The 21,417-nt window shown below is 46.7% G+C and overlaps 1 protein-coding gene and 1 long non-coding RNA gene across 2 annotated transcripts; both read right to left on the bottom strand.

Annotated features, from left to right (window-relative positions):
- Positions 1 to 255: 255 nt before the first annotated feature.
- On the bottom strand, positions 256 to 9,001 carry Gpatch4 (G patch domain containing 4). Its single transcript, NM_001024979.1, has 8 exons — positions 8,938 to 9,001; positions 5,057 to 5,190; positions 4,608 to 4,681; positions 4,422 to 4,514; positions 4,241 to 4,327; positions 2,096 to 2,187; positions 1,737 to 1,787; positions 256 to 1,535 (listed from the first exon to the last, which is right to left on the bottom strand). Exons 2-8 carry the CDS (start codon positions 5,133 to 5,135, stop codon positions 788 to 790), a joined length of 1,224 nt encoding a protein of 407 aa, NP_001020150.1. The 5' UTR covers positions 5,136 to 5,190; positions 8,938 to 9,001; the 3' UTR covers positions 256 to 787.
- A 985-nt stretch (positions 9,002 to 9,986) lies between these two features.
- On the bottom strand, positions 9,987 to 19,582 carry LOC147996342 (uncharacterized). Its single transcript, XR_015676230.1, has 4 exons — positions 19,314 to 19,582; positions 15,713 to 15,805; positions 10,901 to 11,023; positions 9,987 to 10,197 (listed from the first exon to the last, which is right to left on the bottom strand). It is a non-coding gene; the product is annotated as an uncharacterized LOC147996342 (long non-coding RNA).
- Between the last annotated feature and the right edge of the window lie 1,835 nt (positions 19,583 to 21,417).

Raw genomic sequence — 21,417 nt, 5'->3', positions numbered from 1 at the left:
AATTATCAGTGGGTTATGCTTTCTCTGTGGAAAACACCAGCATTTGTAAGCAATGGAAAATAACTCAGGTGTGATATCCTTCACCCAGGAATGATTCTTACTTATTTGTAATACACAGGGAGGTAAATGACACCTCTAAACTAATTCAGCTTAGCATTGTAGTAAGACCCACAGAGGTTAACAGAATTTTTTCAAGTCTCCAAGTGCCATCTAATTTGTGTTCAGACCTTCTTGTGCTGGTAATGACCTATAAGCTTGGGGTCCAAGTTCTCATTTAATCATGATTAGAAACAGGCAGTCTGGGTGGGTAACCCAACCCATACATATAAATACATAGAAATGTATGTTAAGCGTTCATGGTATTTAAATGAAAACAGTTTGCAGGGTGATAGTGCATGCCTCTGATCTAAGCACCCATGAGGCAGAGGCACATGGACCTCTGAGTTCTGGAAAGCCAGAGCTGCATTAGAGAATCCCTGTCTCCAAAACAAGACATTTCATATAAATCTACATTTTCAGACTTTTAGAAGAGGCACTCCTTGAAACATTCCTCCATCCTGATTCCTCTTCCCACCATCCTTTAGGTGGCCAAGTTGCCGGACACCAGGATTATATTTTTTGGACAGAAGTTTCACAGGGGACCATGTCCACCCCTCAGCTAGCATAGAATGCTTTGGCTCTCCTCGGCAGACAGGTTCTCCAGAGCTGCTTACAGAGGAGTGTGCAGAAACCCTGCCCCAAACCAGCTACCCCTGAGAGGAAGTCAGCTGAGATCTGCTCTAGACCCTCAGTCTGTCTTCCGCTTCTTTTTTTTGGCTCTCGCCTTTGGGTGTGGCTGACTTCTCTCACCTCCATCCTCTGCTTCCCAAGTCCTGCCATCATCTTTGTTGCTTACATCCAAGACCTCCTCACAGTACTGCTGTCTTTTCTTTTTGTCTTTTTTTCTGACCTTTCTCTCTTTTTTTGTTAGGTCATCCTTATCTTCTTCATCTTGGGTATCCAAGTCCTCCTCACATGTCTGTCGCTTCTTGCTGCTTCTCCAGGGATCTGTATCTGCTCCACTGTTGACTGCCTTTGGCCCGCCTGTCACATCTCTGCCTCCTTCATCACAGACTCCCATCTCTTCCTCTTCTTCATGGTGCCGCCTCCTCCTTTTCTTCTTTTTCCTGGAAGACTGATCAGATTGCTCTGTGCTCAGTTCTGCAGGCCCACACACTCCTGCAGCCTCTTCCTCCTCACTTCCTATAGCTGTTCCCTCTCTCTCATCTTTCTTCTTCTTTTTTTTCTTCTTACTTTTCCTAAAGCTCTTGTCAGTGTGTTCCAGGAGCTCCTCACCTAGACTCTTTTCAGTTGTTGCAGCCTCTTCCTCCTCTTTCTGCTTCCTCCTCTTTTTCTTTTTTTGGGAGGGCTCACTGTCAGTCAGTGGTTGAGAGGTGCCCACGTCCTTTGAGCCTTTAAGCCGAGCCAGGAAGGCCTGCTCTTGGGCCTCCAGGCGAGCAAGCTTGGCCTTCATGGTGATTCCAATCCGGGCAGCCCTAAGACAGATGATGGGTCCAAGTCAACAAGGGTATTACAGGGGAAGTTGGGAACAGAGGGAGGGAGCTGCCTAGCTTCAAACATGAACTTGTCAACACCAGCAATTATTCCCTTGGAGTGAAAATAATTGAGAGGTGGCACAGGCTGTCCTTAAGCACTGGCAGAAAAGATGGGAGACCCAGAAGGTGACCACAACTTACTTGTGTGCTGTTCGCCCCTCACAAGCTTTGAGTAGCATCTCATCAGTCAGACTGTAAGAGCAGATGACAAGTCACAGATATGGTAAGAAGGCTTGGTCTCTCTCTCTCTCTCTCTCTCTCTCTCTCTCTCTCTCTCTCTCTCTTTCTCTCTAATATTCATCTTTGCTATTATTCAAAACCTGGCACTTTTTGAAGTGCTAAGAATACAGGGATTAGAACAATCTAATTAATTCCACAATCATGCACCTACTCTCCTCTGACAAGAGCTCAGTCAAGCATTAGGGGATTAGGTTTAGATTTATTCTCTTAAGATCCCAAAGCATCGCCCACATGTCCTCAGTACCAAAATAAAGTCTCACATCTTTGGGGGTATGGGTTCACGGTTGTCAACATCACTGCAGCTCTCCAAGTCTCTGTCAGGCTTCTCTTCACCTGAGGTTAGTGTGGCTGTCTAGAAGAAAAGGATCATGGAGACGGATGAAGCCAATGTAATACCATTTCTGAAACCCCTAGGGATTCACTGCCCAAGGCATGAATTTTACAGCCCTCACCATGGTTACTTGCAAAGTCATGCAGCCTGCATATTTTAATTGGGGCAGGGTATGATGGGCCATAGTTACTAAGAGCAGCCAGGGTCTCTCTGACTCACAGCTGGCTGATTATAGAACAAGCAGGAAAAGTGCTCTGAGTTTCCATAGTGAAGTAGGTGCCACTGACAATAAAGACAAGCACCCCTATCAAAGTATTCTTGTTTAACTGGACTCAACCTATTACAGGCCATGGAGCTGAAATGGGTTCAGGTGGGGAGGTAGCTCAGCTGGTAATAACACTGTGCAGGCATGAGATCCTATGTGCAGATCTCCAGCACCCACACATGCTGAGCAGGCATGCTGCTCACCTGCAGTCTCAGCAAGCTAGCTTGGTAGCTAAACTAGACAAATCGGCAAGCTCTGGATTCAAGTAAAAGACCCTAGCTCAGTATATAAGGTAGAGGCCAAAAGATACCTAGCATTCCCACACCTATGTCCACTCATCTAGATACACCAAAATGAAAGAAAGAAAGAGAACGCCCATAGGTAACTACATGGGCAGTTGTGATGAATGCTGTGTCTCACAGATAACTCAGGCCAGAGTCTGGGGAGTGGTTTCTAGAGGGTGCTCTCAATCTGAAAGCAAGTAATGTTTAGCAGGTAAAGCAAGAACAACTGACAGAGGAAAACACATCTTCTTAAAGGAGAAAAAAAGACCTGCTGGCTAGTGTGTACCCAGAAAGAAGTGAGTGAGACCTGAAACATAAAGGGCCATAGAAGACAGTCTCATTAAAAAGGATAGAGCTGGACGGTGGTGTTGCACGACTTTAATCCCAGCACTTCTGAGGCAGAAGCAGGCAGATCTGAGTTCGAGGCCAGTCTGGTCTACACAGAATCTGTGTGGAAAAACAAAAACTAACAAAAAGGATTATGATATGGTAGCTGTCTTTTGCTACTTTGTGGGTAATTTCCTCCACTCTTCTCCATCCTTTTTCCATCCTTTCAACCCCCCAACACTAGGGAAGGGGGGCAAAGGATAGGAAGAAAAGGAGGCAAAGTTATTGTTAGTCTACCTCTTACTGATTAGGGCATGGAATTCCTTGAGGTAAGTTTGATCTTCACTGACAGGATATCTAATTTCTTAACAAACCACAACTAATAACCCACAACACCCTTCCTCTTGGGCCTAGCATTTATATACACTCTGAAAAATCCCCAGAATTCCAGAAACTACTTGCTGCTGGCAAAACCACACCCCTGCTAGAGCATGAGGCAAATCATAGTCAGCTGCTGACTGCAATCTGAAGCAGCCCCCCATATCCCACATCTGAGATTAAAGTAAAAACGTAGTTCCATAATATTTGTTTTTCAAAGAGACCAAAATCCTTACTACATAATACAGTTTGTGTTTCAGAGAGACCCTTATGGATGCTTTGTAGGTTAGCTGACTGTGGTGGAGAGTGAGAACAGAGGCAGAGGCTCTTAAAGGGGCAAGGACTGCCCGAACTGAGTAGATGTCAAGATGTAGAAACTGAGAAGGATTTCTAGATGACTTGGGAAGCCCTGAGCACAGAATCTCTGCTCATTTACTGCTGGCTTCTCTTCTTTTTGCCTATACTAGTCAGCTGGGGGCTCTTTACTCTTTGGGTCACATATATGAAGAATGAACCAGGCAACCTCACAGGACCCTCCTGGCTTCAGACTCTTTAAAATTATACACCAACATGCCCCATCCCAGCAGCTCCTAACTAAACGACAGCCCTCCCTCCCACTGTGCACTGCTGCTTCCCCAGCAGATGGGATGGGCCATGGAACCGTAACACTTCAGTTCCAGGTGAGGCATGGGCACAACAAGGTTGGACACAGGATCTGCATGTACTGGGATATCCTGAGAATTAGTTGGACACACAAGACAACTGCTCAGGACCCAGGGGAGATGGGAGCAGTTGAGAGCTGGACCTCTCACTCTAGTACCTTCACAAACTTCTGATACAGCAAGCTGGGCTTTGAGTGACTGCGCTGGGTGGTCTCCTTGGAAAGGCGCCTTATCTGCACTCCATCCTGTTGGAAAATATTGGTGAGAAAGTGGCATGCTGTGCTGTCCTACCCGACCCCAGGCCTGCGGGTTTCTTCAATATACCTGACAAGCTCATACCTTGCCAGAGTCCACTACCAAGTTGGCGGCAGTCTTGTTGAAGAGATCACTCCACCAGTGGTCTGTAAATTCCTTGGCAGGGTCATGTCCCACCTCCAGATGAATAAGTAGAAGTCAATCTGAGCACTGCCCACTGGCCCTCATGGGTGCCCTTTCCCATTCATTCTGACCACTTCCCAGTCTTACCCCATGGGTATCTTGCTTCAGTGTCACCTTGAGGGCCTGGGTGATGCCATTCTCTTTCCGGCCCAGGCCTTTGCCTGCAGAGGAGAGTGATTTATTTTGAGGCCTGCCGTGAGCCTTCCCAGGCTAACTACCACTCCTTATACTGATCATGGGGTATACTCTATGCCTTCAGAAACCCACCTCACTCCATTCCTTCAAGCCCTGCTCAGTGCCTCTGTCTGAGCCAGAACTATCTTTTCTGTCTCTTTGCAGTCTCCTCTAGTCTGCCCAACCATTTGCTCCTCATTGTCCCTTGTTATCCAAAATGAGGATTTCTCCCATCTTCCCTAATCTAATGGGTCAGAAAACTTATGCTTCTAAAGACTTCTCTTTACTAGTCTCTCCTCTGGCTGAAGGGACCCGGGGCAGAGGAGAGGAGTTGGGTGGATGTGGAAGAGACCCTAGAGCACCTTGAGTCCACCCATGCTTCAGCAGCTGCTCTTCAGCAAACTTCATCCCACGACTCTTCACCTCTGGGGTGACACTCATGGCAGGGAGAGGCTCTGTCCTCAGGTTCTCAGCAGGGAAAAAGTGGCACCATACTCTGAAGAGGGAAAGAAAGGACTGGAGGTGCAGCTTAGACAGCAGGGCGCTAGTCTAGCACACAAAGCCCCAGGCTTCAACCCCTGCATCATGTAAAACAAGGCATGCTGGCCCACACATGTTAATCCCCGCAGTTGGGATATGGAGGCAAGAGGATCAGAAGTTCGTATCGTCTATAACTATGTAGAAAGGTTGAAGCCAGCCCCTGCTTTATGAGACCATAAATGAGTGAAAAGGAAAGGGAAGTAGTGTGGGCTGGGGCTGTATCTTAGTATACCTTAGATACTCTACTTAGGTAGAGTGCTTGCCTAGCGTGTGTGGGTCCTGGGTTCAATCCCCGGCACTGTGTAAACAGGTGTGGTAGTGCATCCCTGTAATTCCAGCTCTGGGGAAGTGGCAGCAGAAGGCTCAGTTAAAGGTTGACTAGGAGCTTGGGATACGTGAGACCTGTCTATGCTTAAAGCACTTAAAGCTGCTTGTGTAAGAGTCTTCTTTCAGAAGAATAAGTGTATATGTATGCCCAAATGTGTGTGTATGCACTGCACACACGCGGGAACTGGAGTTACAGTTGTGAGATGCTACACAGGTGCTAGTAACTGAATCCAGGGCCTCTGCAAAGGCAGTAAGTGCTACTAACCACTGAACCATCTCTTCAGCTACTGAATTCTTTTTCTTGAGTCCTGGGAGATACCAGGAGGAAGGCTGTTCTTTGGGGCGTCCTCTCTCTGGTCAAAGGAGCCAACACCCAACACAACACAGGACAAAGGAAGGGTAATGTGGATACTGATACCTATATGTGTGACTTCAGTATATAACGTGAAAACTCGATCTTGCACTCACCCTACTCTGGTGACAAAGGAAGCTGAGCCTTAAATAGCTTAGGTGGTGTGATGGTTGGTATTACTGACAACATGGCAGGAATGACCTAGATGGCAACTCTCCAGTTACCCCTGCAGACTAGATTAGTGAGCCTCTGTGCAGGTCTGTGAGTGTAGCCTTTTTAACTGAGGTGGAAAAACCTCAATCAGTGGCACCATACACTAGCCTCAAGTCCTGGACTAAAAGAAGCTACAGCCAGAAAGATGGCTCAGTGGGTAAAGTGCTTCCTGTCAACGCCGATGTTTAATCCTGGGGACCTACTTAGTGGAAAGAGAGACTTCCATGGGCTGTCTAAACCAGGAAGCCCGTGTGCAGAGTCTGTTTACATTGTGAGAACAAAGCTAAGAGGTGTTTGGTAACTTGAGCTGGAGATTGGTACTTAAGAGAGCCTAGTCTACACCTATGGGCCAACATTTGTACTGGCCTGGCGTGGCAGCCAAACCTTCCACCCATGTTACTGCCTTACCAGGGTTTCAGAGGCTTCCGTTTAGAAATGGTCTAGTATAGGAAGGGGCTGCTAACTAAGCACTAAGTAAACAAAGATGGCTGTTCTACACTATTACCTCATTATACTTCAGAAGACAGGCCTGTCAAATAGGTGTCATCCTCATCTAAAAGTGAGGAAACAAAGGACCTGGGTTTCTTGTCTATTCAGGAAATTTGAATACTAGCCCTGATTCTAAGTAGCCAAATTTCTTCACAGTACCTCAGTGGGTGCAAATGCCTGGCTTTCTCTTGGCGCTGCTCAAACAGCTGTAAACACTTCTGAAAGAGTAAAGGTGTTTTTGAAAACTTTAAAAAAAAACTAGCTTGGTTGTATGAGCGTTTTGCTTGCATGTGAGTGTACCATGTGCACACGGTGCCCTCAAAAGCCAGAAGAGGCTGCTCCATGCTGTAGAACGGGTGCTATAAATGGCTGTGAGCTATCGTGGCATGCTGGGGACTAATGCAGGTCCTCTGCAAGAGAGATAAGGACTCCTCATGACTGAACCACCTCTCTCGTCCACTAAATAAATTCAACCAATGACCTAATCACTGATGTGCAAATCTCAAGGAACACAAAACACCAAGGTAACATAACTCCTCCAAAAACTGAAGAGACCAGGAGATAAAAAGTGGTCATGACTTTAGGACAGGACTTCAAAAGCACCTGGAAACAGTCAGGCATGGTGGTGTGTACTTGTAACTCCCATGATGGCCAGCCAACCCAGCCCAATCAGTTAGAGGTTCAGTCCCAAAACACAGATGGGTAATTTCTGAGGTTGACTTCTGGCCTCGAATATGCACACACCCCATACACACACACACACACACACACACACACGCACACGCACACGCACGCACACGTGCTCACATACACACGTCAAACAAATTAACAAACACACCCCAGTGGCTGGAGCGATGGTTCCGTGGTTAAGAGAACTGGCTACTCTTCCAGAGGACCTGGGTTTGATTCCCAGCACCCATAGGGCAACTCACAACCTTCAGTTCCAGGGGATTAGGTACCCTCTTCTAGTCTCCACAGGGAATCAGCCATACATGTGGCACACAGACATACAAGCAGGCAAAACACTTGCACACAAAAATTCTTTTTAAGTTTCTTTATTGAACTAAGCCACTAAATCTGTAATTTGTTATGTAGCAATGAAGCTAATACACAGGATAGTGATGAAGTTACTGATATGATGTGTACAACAAGTTTTCAGGCCTGGAGAGATTACTCAATAGTTAAGAGCACTTACTGCTTTTACAGAGAACAGGGGTTTGGTTCCCTGCAAGAAGAAGGAAGCTTACATCTCCCCATACCTTTTACTGGCATCTGGCATGCACTGGATGCATATAATACAAGCAGGCAAAAATACCTGTACACATTAAATAATAAATGAATTTAAAAAAACTAAATAGCTAGTCATAGTGACACACACTTTTAATCCTAGAATTAGGGGGATAAAGGCAGAGGATGACTCTCTGTGGGCTCAAGGCCAACCTGGTCTACAAATCAAGTTCCAGGACAGCCAGAGCTATTAAACTGAGAAACCCTGTCTCTTTAAAAAAAAAAAAAATCAAAATAAAATCATAAAACAGTTCTTCCAGCCTTGTACGGTGGAGCCCATCTTTAACCTTAATACTGGCAGATTTCAGTGAGTTGGAAGTCAGCCCCTTCTACATATTGAGTTCCTGGCCAATAAAGGAGGCATTGTAAAAGCCTGTCTCAAATATAGATAGATGATAGATGATAGATAGATAGATAGATAGATAGATAGATAATCAGTTCTATCAGTTCCCAAAATGTGATCCAGGGCTCCATTTTTGAACTGAGACTTTTCTAGAGACCTATGAGGTCAAAGTCTTTTCTCAGAAATCCTCCCACATTACTGCCTTCCCCGCCACCCACCATCGTTTGTTTTTTGAAACAGGTTTCTTTGTGCAGCTTTGGTTGTCCTAGAACTAGCTATGTATACAAGGCTGTCTTCGAAGGCATGCACCACCAATGCCCAGCTCCCTCTTTTATGAGTGCAAAGACTGTGTAATTTCCCAGGTACCCTTGTCAATTACAGCGAGAATGCGTTTAGTGTTTCTGGATTAAACTGAGTGACATAGTAGGAATCGTTTTTAACGCACGTACAATGGACAGGAGTGGGCAGACGCAGCCTGACCTGTGAAGGCTACAAGTACAACTGTGAGACGCTGTCTCCTCTCCAGCCAGTATCCAGGGATGGCCAGAGACACCCGTTTGCAGCCTAGAAGATCAGCCGCCGCCTTTTTCTCCTGTTATAAATCCAAGCCCCGCAGTCACAGAGCCAGCAGGGTGGACCTACTCTCGGATCTTCGCCTTGGCTCCCGCCCCTGGAGAAAGCAAGCTCCTTACCATCAGTGTACAGTCCTCTCCGTGGAAGCACGTGCCATACACGACTTGGGTGCCGCCATCTTCCAGGAAGTGCACTTAAGCCCCTCTAGGACGTAGAAACCATAGAGACGTCCTGACAGTGGCCACGCCCCTGGGTAGTTGCCACGGAAACTGAGTTCAGGCTCGATGCAAGTTTCCTTTCCGCAGTTCACCTCGGTTTCGGGTCCCTCCGGGAGCCAATACTGAGCTTTCCCGAGGCCGGGTCTCGCTTGAGGTTTAGGGGCGTGGACACTCAGGCTCTGCAGAGCTCTGTAGTTCAGTGGAATCAACACTGCTTGCACACTACATTGTACCAGGACTAGTGCCTTCCGTACTGGGAACACAGGACAAAAAAGACTCGACCCTTAACTTGGAGGAGCATGTAGACTTGCTCCGGAAAGAGGAGGCGAGACGGGGTCCGAAGGCAGTACCTCAGCTGCACAAGTAACACCGTCTCCACCAGCAGTTGTAGGCTTCTGCGGCCACCCAAAAACAAGGGGAGCATTTCATATTGCCTCCTCTTATCGGAATATCCATTTGCTTGTCATCTAGAACGTAATTAGGATAAAGGATGTAATAATGAAAACACACTGGGGAGGGCAGAAGAGATAGCTAACTGGTTAAGAGTGTTTGTTTCTGGTTCAGTTCCCAGCACTCACATGAATTCCAGAGGATCCAACACCTGACTTCTGAAGTGCAGATGAATACAGCCAGGCAACACACACACACACACACACACACACACACACACACACACACACACACACACACACACGGCGGGGGAGGAGAGAGAGAGAGAGAGAGAGAGAGAGAGAGAGAGAGAGAGAGAGAGAGAGAATTAAACCTTAAAAATTAACCAAAAAAATTAAGTACAATGGGGAATCTTTCAGAGCATCCAAGTCTAGTTACCAGTACCCATGTTGGGTATTCACAGCTACCTGCAAACTTCAACTCCTGGGGACCCAACACCTGTGGCCTCTGCTGGTATCTGTAAACACATACACCCCCCCCACACACACACACACACTCACAGAAATGAATCCTTAAAAGGATTCAAGGGTACCACACAGGCCAGCAGAAACAGAGATGCAAGGCTGGAGAGATGGCTCAGCAGTTAAGAGTAATGACTTCTCTTCCAGAGGTCCTGAATTCAATTCCCAGCAACCACAAGGTGGCTCACAACCATCTGTAATGGGATCCAATGCCCTCTTCTGGTGTGTCTGAAGACATTGGCAGTGTTACCTAAAACAAATAAATAAATCTTTTAAAAAAGAAAGAAGGAAGGGGTTGGGGATTTAGCTCAGTGGTAGAGCGCTTGCCTAGAAAGCGCAAGTCCCTGGGTTCGGTCCTCAGCTCCGGAAAAAAAAAAAAGAAAGGAAAAAAGAAAGAAGGAAAGAGAGAGAGAGAACAACAATGCCAAGCAACCAGAGCTTCCAGGGACTAAGCCACTACCTAAAGACTAAACATGGACTGACCCTGGACTCTGACCTCATAGGTAGCAATAAATATCCTAGTAAGATCACCAGTGGAAGGGGAAGCCCTGGGTCCTGCTAAGACTGAACCCCCAGTGAACTAGATTGTTGGGGGGAGGGCGGCAAGGGGGGGAGGATGGGGAGGGGAACGCCCATAAAGAAGGGGAGGGGGGAGGGGGATGTTTGCCCGGAAACCGGGAAAGGGAATAACACTCGAAATGTATATAACAAACACTCAAGTTAATAAAAAAAAAAGAGAGAGAGAGAGATACAATGGGTGAATTCTGAGAATCATTCTACTACCCTGACCCTGCCAAGAGAATAGAAGTTCTTTTGTAACAAAGAAGTTATCTAGTCACATCTGTGTGCCATTTGTGTGAGGTCCATATTAGGAGAGTGTCTTAATTGCTGTGAAGAGACAACATGACCAAGGCAACTCTTACAAGGAAAACATTTAATTGGGGCTGGCTTACAGTTTCAGAGGTTCGGTCCCTTATCATCATGGCAGACAGCATGGCAGCGTGCAGGCAGGCATGGTGGTGGAAGAACTGAGAGTTCCACATCTCGATCCACAGGCAGCAGAAGGGGACTGTCTTCTGCAAGCAGCCAGAAGGAGGCTGGAATTCCACACTGGCCAGAAAGGAAAAAAGAAAGAAGGAAAGAGAGAGAGAGAACAACAATGCCAAGCAACCAGAGCTTCCAGGGACTAAGCCACTACCTAAAGACTAAACCAGAGCTTAAGCATAGGAGACACACTTCCTCCAACAAAGCCACACCTCCTAATAGTATTACTCCTTATGGGCCAAACATTCAAGCACATGAATCTGTGGGGGGGCCAAACCTATTCAAACTACCACAGACAGGAGCATTCTCACTATCCTGTTGGCCAATACATTTTTACGGCAACTCCTGTAGTAGTTTAAACACCAATGGTGCTAGGCTCTTATGTTTAAACTCATGACCTTCAGTTGATGGAACACTGTTGGGAAAGATTAGGAGCCATGGCCTTGATGGAGGAGCAGTGTCACTTTGAGGTTTCTTTTTTTTTTTTTTTTTTAAAGATTTATTTATTTATTATATATAAGTACACTGTAGCTGTCTTCAGATACACCAGAAGAGGGCATCGGATCTCTTTACAGATGGTTGTGAGCCACCATGTGGTTGCTGGGAATTGAACTCATGACCTCTGAAAGAGCAGTCGGGTGCTCTTAACCGCTGAGCCATCTCTCCAGCCCCACTTTGAGGTTTCAAAAGCCCATGTCATTCCCAATAGTTCCTTCTCTGCTTTGTGCTTGTGGATCGAGCTCTTGGCTACTACTCCAGTGCTGAGCCTGCCTGTTTGCTTCTATGCTCTCTTGTGGTGACCATGAACTCTAATCCCAAAAGGAATAGACGAGGCCAGTGCATCCTTAGATGTCAGCTTCTGGGTGTTTGCAGAGGGAATCACAAGTGCTTGGTGTGTGTTATGGTGTGTGTGCCTGTATTCATAGCACCTGGGAGGTGAAACCAGAAGGATCATGAGTTTAAAGTCATACTCAGCTATATAGCAGTTTCAAGACCTGCTATGTGAAAACTTGTCTTAAGGGCAGAACCAAAGCCACGGTGGATCATGGATCAGGCTCCAGTAGAGTTCAATTGTTAAAGTGTGGAACCTTCTGCCCTTATCCTTGCAGTTTTGCCTCTCTATTGGATTCCTTGTTGCTCTCTGAGAGTTTTGCTACATAGTCCTGGGTAGCCCAGAACTTACTTTGTAGGTCAGGTTGGCCTTGAATTTGCAGCAATCCTTCTGCCTCCGCCTTCCCACACCACCAAGCCCAGTCACACACTGTGGTTTTATTGTGGTGTCACAGGGACTGCTGAGAGATTGTACAGATAGGTACTCAATTTCCTTCTCTTCTACTGGAGTCAGGCATGATGGGACACACTTGTAATCCTGTGACTTGGGAAACTGGGACAGGGGGATGGCTACAAGCTCTAGGTCAGCCTGGGCTAAGTAAGGAGAGGACTGTGTCTCAAAAGAGAGAAAGAGAGGGGGGAGGAAGGAGGAGGAGGGGGAAGGGGAGGAGAGGAGAAGAAAAAGAAAAAAGAAACTGCTGGATATGGTGGTTCATGACTTTAATCCCAGCATTCAGGAGGCAAAGACAAGCAGATCTCTGTGATCTGTGTGAGTTCAGGGCCTGCTGATCTATAGATTGAGTACCAGAACAGTCAAAATTATATAGTAATATCTTTAAAAAACAAGAGAAGTTAGGGGCATAGAAAGAGGGTTTAGAGAGATGACTCAGGGTTAAGTGCTCTTGTCTCTCTTGCAGAGGACCTGGGTTCTGAATTTGATTCCCAGCATGCATTTGGTAGTTCATCAACTATCCATTTCTAGAGAACCTCTTCTGGCCATCTTCTGACCTCCAAGGGCACCATATGCACCTCCAAGGCTAAAACATCCCATCTTGCAGGGATGCTGGCTAAATCAGAAGGTCAATAACTCAAAATAGCTCCAGAAAGTCCCCAGAAGATGAATGTGCCAAGATTTGTGTGAAGCCAGAAATCCTAACAAAAAACTGTTAAAAAGCCAGATTGTGTGTTAAGGAGCTACTTGAAAGTTTTAAGGCCGAAGGAACAGTTCATAGAGGGCATCCATGCTAGAACAATACAAGGGAAGCAGGTCAAGCCTGTCTCAAGGGTGGATAATCATCCCCCATATTAAGAAGGGTACATTATATACCTTTCTTAAGTTATACTTGGAGTGGAGATGGTTTTCCCAGCCAGGAATTCCCCCAACAGCCAGGTATAGTGAAAGAGGAGGCAACAGTTACAGAGTCAACCCAGGGATTCTTGGACCTGGGGAGTCAGCAAGTACAGTGGGGGAAGAGCAGAGACATATTCCCCTTGGCCCTGACTAAGTCGGCTGAAGTTGGACTGTCTTCTTTCTACCTCCCGTTTCTTTAAGTTGCCCCAGCAGTCCAACATTGCACTGCACCAGAAGTCCAAGGAGGGCACCTGGACCCCTACTGCCAGCAGACTTCTCCAAGCCCTCTTCCTGAGACCTTTTGTCTTTCTTACCATTCTTGCCTACTCTTGGGACCCATTCCTCTTGTGAGTATAGATGCCAGTCAAGCTCACTATACAGTCGAAACAGCACCAGTCTACCTAGCACCTGAGGACTTTGATGTAAATCCCATGGATGGGGTCTCTGGCCCTGAGGACTTCATTGGTGTTCTAACCCAGTTTGGGGCCCAAATGAGCTCTGCAGGGCCATCTGTCTTCCAGGTAGCCACTCCTTCCCCTAACCTCCCCCCCCCTACCCTTTTTCTTATCTTGTTCAAGCCTTGGACCCTTCCTGGTAGTCTCAAGTCTCTGAAGGTCACTGACAGCTTGGGCTCTGGTGAACATGATTGTCTAGCGCTGTTGCTGAGCCCTTTCAAAACCACCTAACGGGTAGACCTGCCTGTTCGTCCCTCTCAAGATCCTCCCCTCTCTGCCATCAGCTTTCCTTTCCTTAGTTAAAAAAAAAAAATCTAACATTCCTCTCCTCCCATGTCTGTTTCATTGACTTAGTCTGATCTTCAGACAAGAGGCAATTTCCAATCAACACAGCCAAAACGTAGGGACAAGGTATTCAGAGGCTCAGGGGAGGACCCCTCTGTCTCATTCTGAAGTTGGTTCTGGGGGCTTTCCACACACCCACAAACCTTGCTCAGTTGAGAGTCCTGGAACTCTCCACAGAGCCTGCAAGACTTGCTCAGGTGAGAATTATGGGAACTTTCCACAGTCTGGTGCATTCATGCCTTTACTCCAGCACTCAGGAGGTAGAGGCAAGCAGATCTCAGTCTGAGAACGCCACAGCTACACAGAGAAACCCTGTCTGAAAGGCCATAAACAAACAAACAAACAAACAAACAAACAAACCCTCCTTTAATAAGGAACCATGGATGGCTAGGGTGTGGACACTGGAGTTAGCCTGCGCTAAGAGGAAGAATTGAAAGCAGAGTAAAGGGTGTAGCCAGTTAAGTAGCATTCAGGTCCCATCCCAGTCAGGCCTATGTACAAGGTTCCTTTGTGCACAGCATCCCCACATGTCAGTTCTGGAGACACAGGGGTGGGCAGAGTACTTGTTATTTGCTTTTCCCTTGTTTGAGACATTTAGGATGTGGATGAAGACTCTGAGATCCTCCACTAAGTGAGAGAATCCATTCCCCTGTCACTTGAGCCGTGAGGAGTAATTCATCTTTCTTATAGATAGGAGGAGGTTTTTGTGGTTTTGCTTATAGCCAGATCCAGTCAGACACCTGAAGGTCTCATTTCCCCGTGTGTTGTGGGGGGTATTCACTAGAAAAGGCTGCTCAGACATAGGGTTAAGATAATAGAAAGCTGGGACTGGAGAGGGTGCTCCTCCGTTAGGAGCACTGACTGCTCTTCCAGAGGTCCTGGGTTCAAATCTCAGCACTCATGTGACAGCTTATAACTGTCTGTAATTCCAAGATCTAACACACTCACACAGACACTCATGCAGGCAAAATATCAAAGCGCATAAAATAAAAAGTAAAAAAAAGAACAACAGATGACAGAAAGTCTTAATTAGCTGGGTGTTCGGGATCCTACTACAGCCCAGAGCCTTTTTCGGGTTGGAGCTAAGGAACTCGGGCTGCAGTGGGCCTTCTGCCTGCTCACCCAGGCCAGACACAGTTCTGTACATTCGTGTCTATTTTCTCCTCTTCCTTTCCCTTGATGCTCCCTGGCCCGCTGGTGCTCCTGCTGGCTCATTCCAGTATAGCAGTTCAGGCAATGGACCAGTCACTGTCACTCTGTGTCTTAGTTATCACTACTGTATAGGTCGTCACACAAGTGATCACTAATAACTACACAATATCAGGTCTTGAAATCTCTTCTTCTGTCAATGACATTAGTTCAAACTCTTCAAGTTAGACTCAGGCAGATTTTTAAAAAAAAAAAAAAAAACAAGGTCAGAAAGCACATTCTTCACCAAATGCAAAAACACTCTCACTTACTAATACTCTTTTCCTCTGAAACGTCTCGAGGTGGGCCATCATAATCTGCATTGCATTTAGCTCCACTGTCTTCTGAGGTCCTACTAGTATGGCCCATTAAGTCCTTTCTACTGTCCCCAAGTCCACATTCTGCCAATAAGCAGCACGGTCAGGCCTGTTACATAAATACTCCAGACCCTAATACCAACTTCTGTCTTAGTCTCTGTTCTATGGCTGTGAAGAGACACCATGACCACAGCAACTCTTATAAAAGAAAGCATGCGATCGGGGCTTGCTTACAGTTTTGGAGGTTGAGTCCATCATGGCAGGGAGCACGGTGCCATGCAGGCAGACATGGTGCTGGAGAAGGAGCTGAGACTTCTCCATCCAGATCTGCAGGCAGCGGGAAGACAGAGAGTCCCTAAGTCCATCTTGGGATTTTTAAAACTCAAAGCTCACCCCCAGTGACGTACTTCGTTAATCCCAGCAAATGAGAGTAAAGACCAATTTTTTTGGTTGAATTAAGCAAGCTTTATTTTCTTTTCTTTTTTTTTTTTTTTCTTTCTTTTTTTCGGAGCTGGGGACTGAACCCAGGGCCTTGAGCTTGCTAGGCAAGCGCTCTACCACTGAGCTAAATCCCCAACCCGGCAAGCTTTATTTTCTATTAGACAGACTGTCTCCTTGTTTAAGAGAAGAGCCTTGAACACAGTAGGAAAAAAAAAACATTTATAGCCAAACACTACAAGGCTTGGGGACCTCCAGGGGTTCTGGTTATGAAGAAACTTAGCAGAATATCTCAAAATTATGTCAGATTCCAGAAAATGGGTTAAGACATGGTCAAATTTAAGTTTTTACAGAAAATAGGAATGAACTTATTTTGACCTTGTAACAAGATAGTTTCTAATCTTAAAATGAAATCGGGTTGGTCCATCAACTTCCTCCAACAAGGCCGCACCTCCTAATCCTTCTCAACCAGTGCGCCCCCTGGTGACCAACCATTTAAATGTGTGAGCCTGTTGGTTGATTTTTTTTTTTTTTTTTTTTTTTTTTTTTTTTTTTGTTCTTTTTTTCCGGAGCTGGGGACCGAACCCAGGGCCTTGCGCTTCCTAGGTAAGCGCTCTACCACTGAGCTAAATCCCCAGCCCCCTGTTGGTTGATTCTTATTCAAACCACCACACCTTGAATCAACTGTGTACCACATCCACAGACTCCCTCTGTCTCTCCCGTCTCTATCCCTCTTCCCTCCCCCACCTTCCTGGGCAGTCTCTCAGTTTCACTCCGTAAGCAAATCATGTACTCAGCCCATTAGCAATTATTTCTCAAAATTTTCTCCAGGAATGCATGAGGGCAATTGCATAATCCATTACAGCTAATCAGGTTAAAGCTCTCCTCCTGCTAAATGACCAGAGGACCCACCTCTTCAACAGTCTCTGACCCAACCTCTCCTGACAATCACCCTCCTCATCACTGAGACTATGCCTACAAGAACTCTCCCACCCCTAGACCTCCACCCATGATCAGCAGGAAGAGGCTCCCTGAAAACTGTTGAGGTACATTAGAATAAAACCTGAATAAACTCTGGAAGACCCTGACCAAGTCCTTATGTCCCCCTCACTGCCTTTGCCTAGCTCAGCCAAACACTATCAGCTGCATCCTGGTAGCCGGGGCAAGGCAGTTTCTAAAGATCAAATGGCTTTGCATGAACAAACAACTCCAGAAACCCCAGTAGGGGCTACCTTAACTTCCCAGTCTCCAACCCCACTGTATAAACTCCAAGTATCCCCTTCCCTCTTCAGACAGCGATTTCCCACTGTACTGGTCAAGATTCTTTAGAGAAACAAAATTGAATGAATCATATATGATTTATTGGAGTGGCTTACAGGCTGTGGTTCAGCTAGTCCAACAACGTCTGTCTCCAAAGTAAAGTCCAAGAATCCAATACTTGTCCAGTCCACAAGCCTGAGGGTCTCAGCTGGTCTTCAGGATACATAGGCTCTAAGACCAATGAGGCAAGAGCAGGGGCAACCAGGCAAAGAGCAAAACCTTCCTTTTTCCGTGTCCTTTATAGAGTCTGCCACCAGGAGGTGTGGTCCAGATTTAAGATAGATATTCCCATCTCAAAAGATCCAGATTTAGGGTGGGTCTTTGTAGGAGAAAATGCAGACCTGTCCTGGGAGTTGGACTACAAGCACACTGCTTCTAAGACACATGGCAGTCCACACTCCTGGGTATTCCCAGGACTCAGAACACTGAATGCTGCAGTAGCTCCCTAGCTGGTGGCTGACCTGCTGATGAGTCTGCACTCTCCGGTCTCCTGTTTATGTGCTTCTGCTAGAGACCCTGTGATGAAGTGCTCCCTGGCGAAGCTGAGGTAATGTGCTAATCACAGTAGCTAGGCTTCCACATGATAACGGCTGCTCATGTGCAATACAGCAGACACTGCTACCTGAAACTGTCTCCCAGTGTTTCACCTCCAAGCCCTTTACTGACCCTGGGCATCGCAGTCTCATGCTCCAGGAACAATGCCAGGTCTTCCCTATCCCATCTGATCAAGAGAATCCCTCATGGGTGTGCTCAGGTATTGGGTTTTAGTTAATTGATTCCACATGTCGCTAAGTTGACAACCAAGAATAAGCCATCATGCCCACTGCCCCTCACCGTTTGTTTTTGAAATAAACAGTCCCGTTTGCTGAGGTTGGTTTCTCCTGTTTGGAAGAATGTAGTAAAACGGGGCATGCTTGTTTCTGTTAACCATTCTGCTAACACACTTGTAGACCTCACTCGTGGGTTTAAGACTGACCACAGTGAATTTGGGTGTGTGTACCAACAGACAGGAAAGACAGCCAAAGTCTGAGAAGGTGAGGCTGTGTATAGTGTCTCAAGTACACTTCAACTACCCAGGAGACCAAGCTAGGAGGATTTGGAGGTTAAAGCCTGCCTAGGCTTCAGAAACAAGTGAGCTTTGAGGTCCAGGAGAACAAGATGGGTTAACAGAGTGAGGGGTCAAGATCTTAAAATATCTACAGGGGCAGTTGGGTAAAAATAAGACTTAAGAGTGGGCTGACATTTGCAAGCAGATGGTGGGTTGACATGATCGTTCATAAGCAAAAATCAATGAGTCTTCCACATCCCTGAGAAGAGCTCCTGGACCTCTGGTCTCGTCTAGGTTGGAGTGAGAAGGTGCATCTCCTGCGCCCGGGTTCTTTCCTCCCACAGCCTTCTTTGGGTTCCAGATTCTCTGCAGGTTTTGGACACCTCCTACTCAGGGGTCCCAAATAACAAGATCAGAGAGGGGAACAGGTTGTGAATCCCAGTCAGGACTTCTAGGCTGAAAGGGCAGCGAGAGGAGCTGCAGTCGTCCTCTAGGGCAGTCGTCTCCAATCATTGCACCAGAAGGCTAATATAGGGCTGTTTTATCTCCCAGTCTCTTTCCTGCCTCCCTCTTCCTTCCACCTGGGAAGGTGTGGCTATTGCTAATTAGTAACGTCAAATCCCTCCGTTCCAGGACCCTCACCTTTGCCCTTCTCATTTTCCTATTTGAACCCTCACCCTAACTCATGGGGGCGGGAGGGAGACTTTTAAAGCGTCCCGAGTGATGTCCTCGTGGCTCATTCTCGGGCTGGCCTCTTAGCGTGCTAATACCCAGCCGCCTAAAGAGGATCCTGGATGCAGCATTGTAAAAGTCACTAAAAGGGATGGGAGCCCTGCCAATCATATGAACCCCTCTTCTAACCCCTGCAGCGGCATCCTGCCAGCCTTTCCAGTAACTTATTCGACCATCTGGTGGTAAACTGGGACCACAACTTGGCTTTACTACGGCCACTAAGTTGGAAGCTGCAGACGGAGTTGAGTACTGAGAGCAAACCTCTCTGGGGAAGACACTAAGCCCTGGAGCACTTACCTGCTTCCTCTTCACAGGGGCTGGAAACCGGAACTGGAGTAGCCTCGAGTACACACACGGGCGGTTCACAGCTTGTTCTTTCCTCAATCTTCCTCAGAAGCCTCCTCTTGCAGCTAGAGTAGTTCTGAACTGGCCAAGCTCAGCCTTCATGCTGGAGAAACTTAATGTGCAACTAGAGAAGAGGAATGAGCCAGCTCCAGAGAGGAGGAGTGACCCCAGCGCTCTAGACTCGCCCCTCCTCTCTCCTCTGTTTGTCTTGGGAGGAAGCCAATCAGATGCACGGGATCAGGCCGTCCTGAACCCTGAGACAGCAAAGGCTGTTTGTTCTCTCACTAGGAAGGGATGGGTAAGTCCCAGGAGGAGGGGAGGGCTTAGCTGCAGGATTGGGAGGTGGGGGATGTAGCTGCTTAGAAAAGGACAGTCAACCTGGCCTTAAAGAGTATAACACCGTTAAATATGTGCAAATGATATTCTGGGGGTTCATCGGATTTAGGGAGAGCAGAAGGGTTAGCAGAAAAATTGAAGGAACAGAGAGAACAGTAGTCCAGAGCCCTGGCTGCTCTTCAGAGGACCTGAGTTCGATTCCCAGAACCACTTGAAAACTCAGAATTATTTGTAACTCCAGTTCCAGGAGATCTGATGACCCCTTCTGACCTGTGCAGGAAGTAAGCAAGCATCCGATGCACAAACACACATACAAGTTAAAAAAAAAATCTATACACATTAAAGGGATGGGAGTGGAGGAAGGGGTCAACTGCTTTTAATCCCAGCACTCAGGAGGCTGAGACAGGTGGATCTCTGTGAGTCTGAGGCCAGCCTGGGTCTACATATCAAGTCCAGGCCAGTCGTCGGGACTACTTAATGAGACCCATAATGCATACAAACAAGAGGTCGGAAAGCTTAAGTCATAGCCCCGCCTTAGTGTACAGCACGGTCCTTCTCATCTCTTCAGTGTCTGCTCCCCTCTGCTAAAACTAGATAAGTTTAGAATCCTGAAGCTACCAGGTGGGGTTGTGCAGCAAAGAAAAAGATGGCTCAGAGCCATCTGAAGGGGGTAAATGCATGGCTCAGTGGTAGGAAGCCGGAACTGTTTATGCAGAGAATCTGAGTTCAGGTCCCAGGACCCTCATCCGGGAGTCATAATGCATATAACTCTAGTCTAGGGGGACCTGACATTTCTGGCTTTCTCAGTAGCTCACGTGCACTTGTCCAGACTCAGACACATGCATGACTAAAAATAACAAATAGGGGCCAGAGAACTGGCTCGGTGGTTAAGAGCACTGACTGCTCTTCCAGAGATGATGAGTTCAATTCCCAGCACCCATGTGCTGGCTCATTGTCATCTGTAATGGGATCTGATGCCCTCTTCTGGTGTGTCTGAAGAAGGCAACAGTGTACTCATATACATAAAATAAATAAATCTTTTTAAAAAAATAACAAAATTTCGTTTTGCTTCGTTTTTCTGAGACAGGGCCTCTCTATGTAACCTTGTCTGTCCTAGAACTTGCTATGTAGATCAGACTGGCTTCAGACTCCTACCCACTTCTACTTGGTAAGTTCTGAGATTAAAGGCATAGTCACCATTCTCAGCTAAAAGTAATAAAATCTTTAAAAAGGAAGGAAGGAAGGAAGGAAGGCAGGAAGGAAGGAAGGAAGGAAGGAAGCTTTGAAGAAAATTTGAAGCTTCGAAGGCTTCTAAATAATTGTTTTGGCGGCAGGTCCTCTGCACTGATAGAAGCCAAAGCCTTAGTGTTACTCTAAATCGTTGATGGTCACCTGTCTATATGGTGCACACATGAATAAACCAGGCCAGGTGTACACCTCAGCTCTGTGCATATGAGTTCTCACTTGGTCTGTGGGAGTGGACTTCAGCATGAGGAGAGGCCAAGGAGGCTGCAGAAGAAATAAATTTCCACCTGAGACACTAATGATTCTCCTCTTCAGACATTTATTTTTATAATCTTATTTCATATGTGTGGATGTCTTCCTGCATGCACACCATATATGTGCCTAGTGCCTGCTGTGGCCAGAGGAGGGTGTCAGATCCCTTGGGCCTAGAGTTACAGCTGTGAGCTGCTATGTGTGCACTGGGAATTGAACTCAG

This window comes from Rattus norvegicus, chromosome 2 (genome assembly GCF_021556685.1).
Source record: "Rattus norvegicus strain SHRSP/BbbUtx chromosome 2, alternate assembly SHRSP_T2T, whole genome shotgun sequence".
NCBI classification, from domain to species: domain Eukaryota; kingdom Metazoa; phylum Chordata; class Mammalia; order Rodentia; family Muridae; genus Rattus; species Rattus norvegicus.
The sequence above is the reverse complement of the archived record's forward strand: the minus strand, read 5'-3'. Positions and strand labels throughout refer to the sequence as shown.

Excerpts from the sequence above, each read along its gene's own strand:
- Gpatch4 (NM_001024979.1), bottom strand. The coding sequence starts at position 5,135 with ATGAGTGTCACCCCAGAGGTGAAGAGTCGTGGGATGAAGTTTGCTGAA. Across the intron at positions 4,328-4,421 it reads TGGTAGTGGACTCTGGCAAG|GATGGAGTGCAGATAAGGCG; the intron begins GTATGAGCTTGT and ends ATTTTCCAACAG. Across the intron at positions 2,188-4,240 it reads TGTATCAGAAGTTTGTGAAG|ACAGCCACACTAACCTCAGG; the intron begins GTACTAGAGTGA and ends CTTTTCTTCTAG.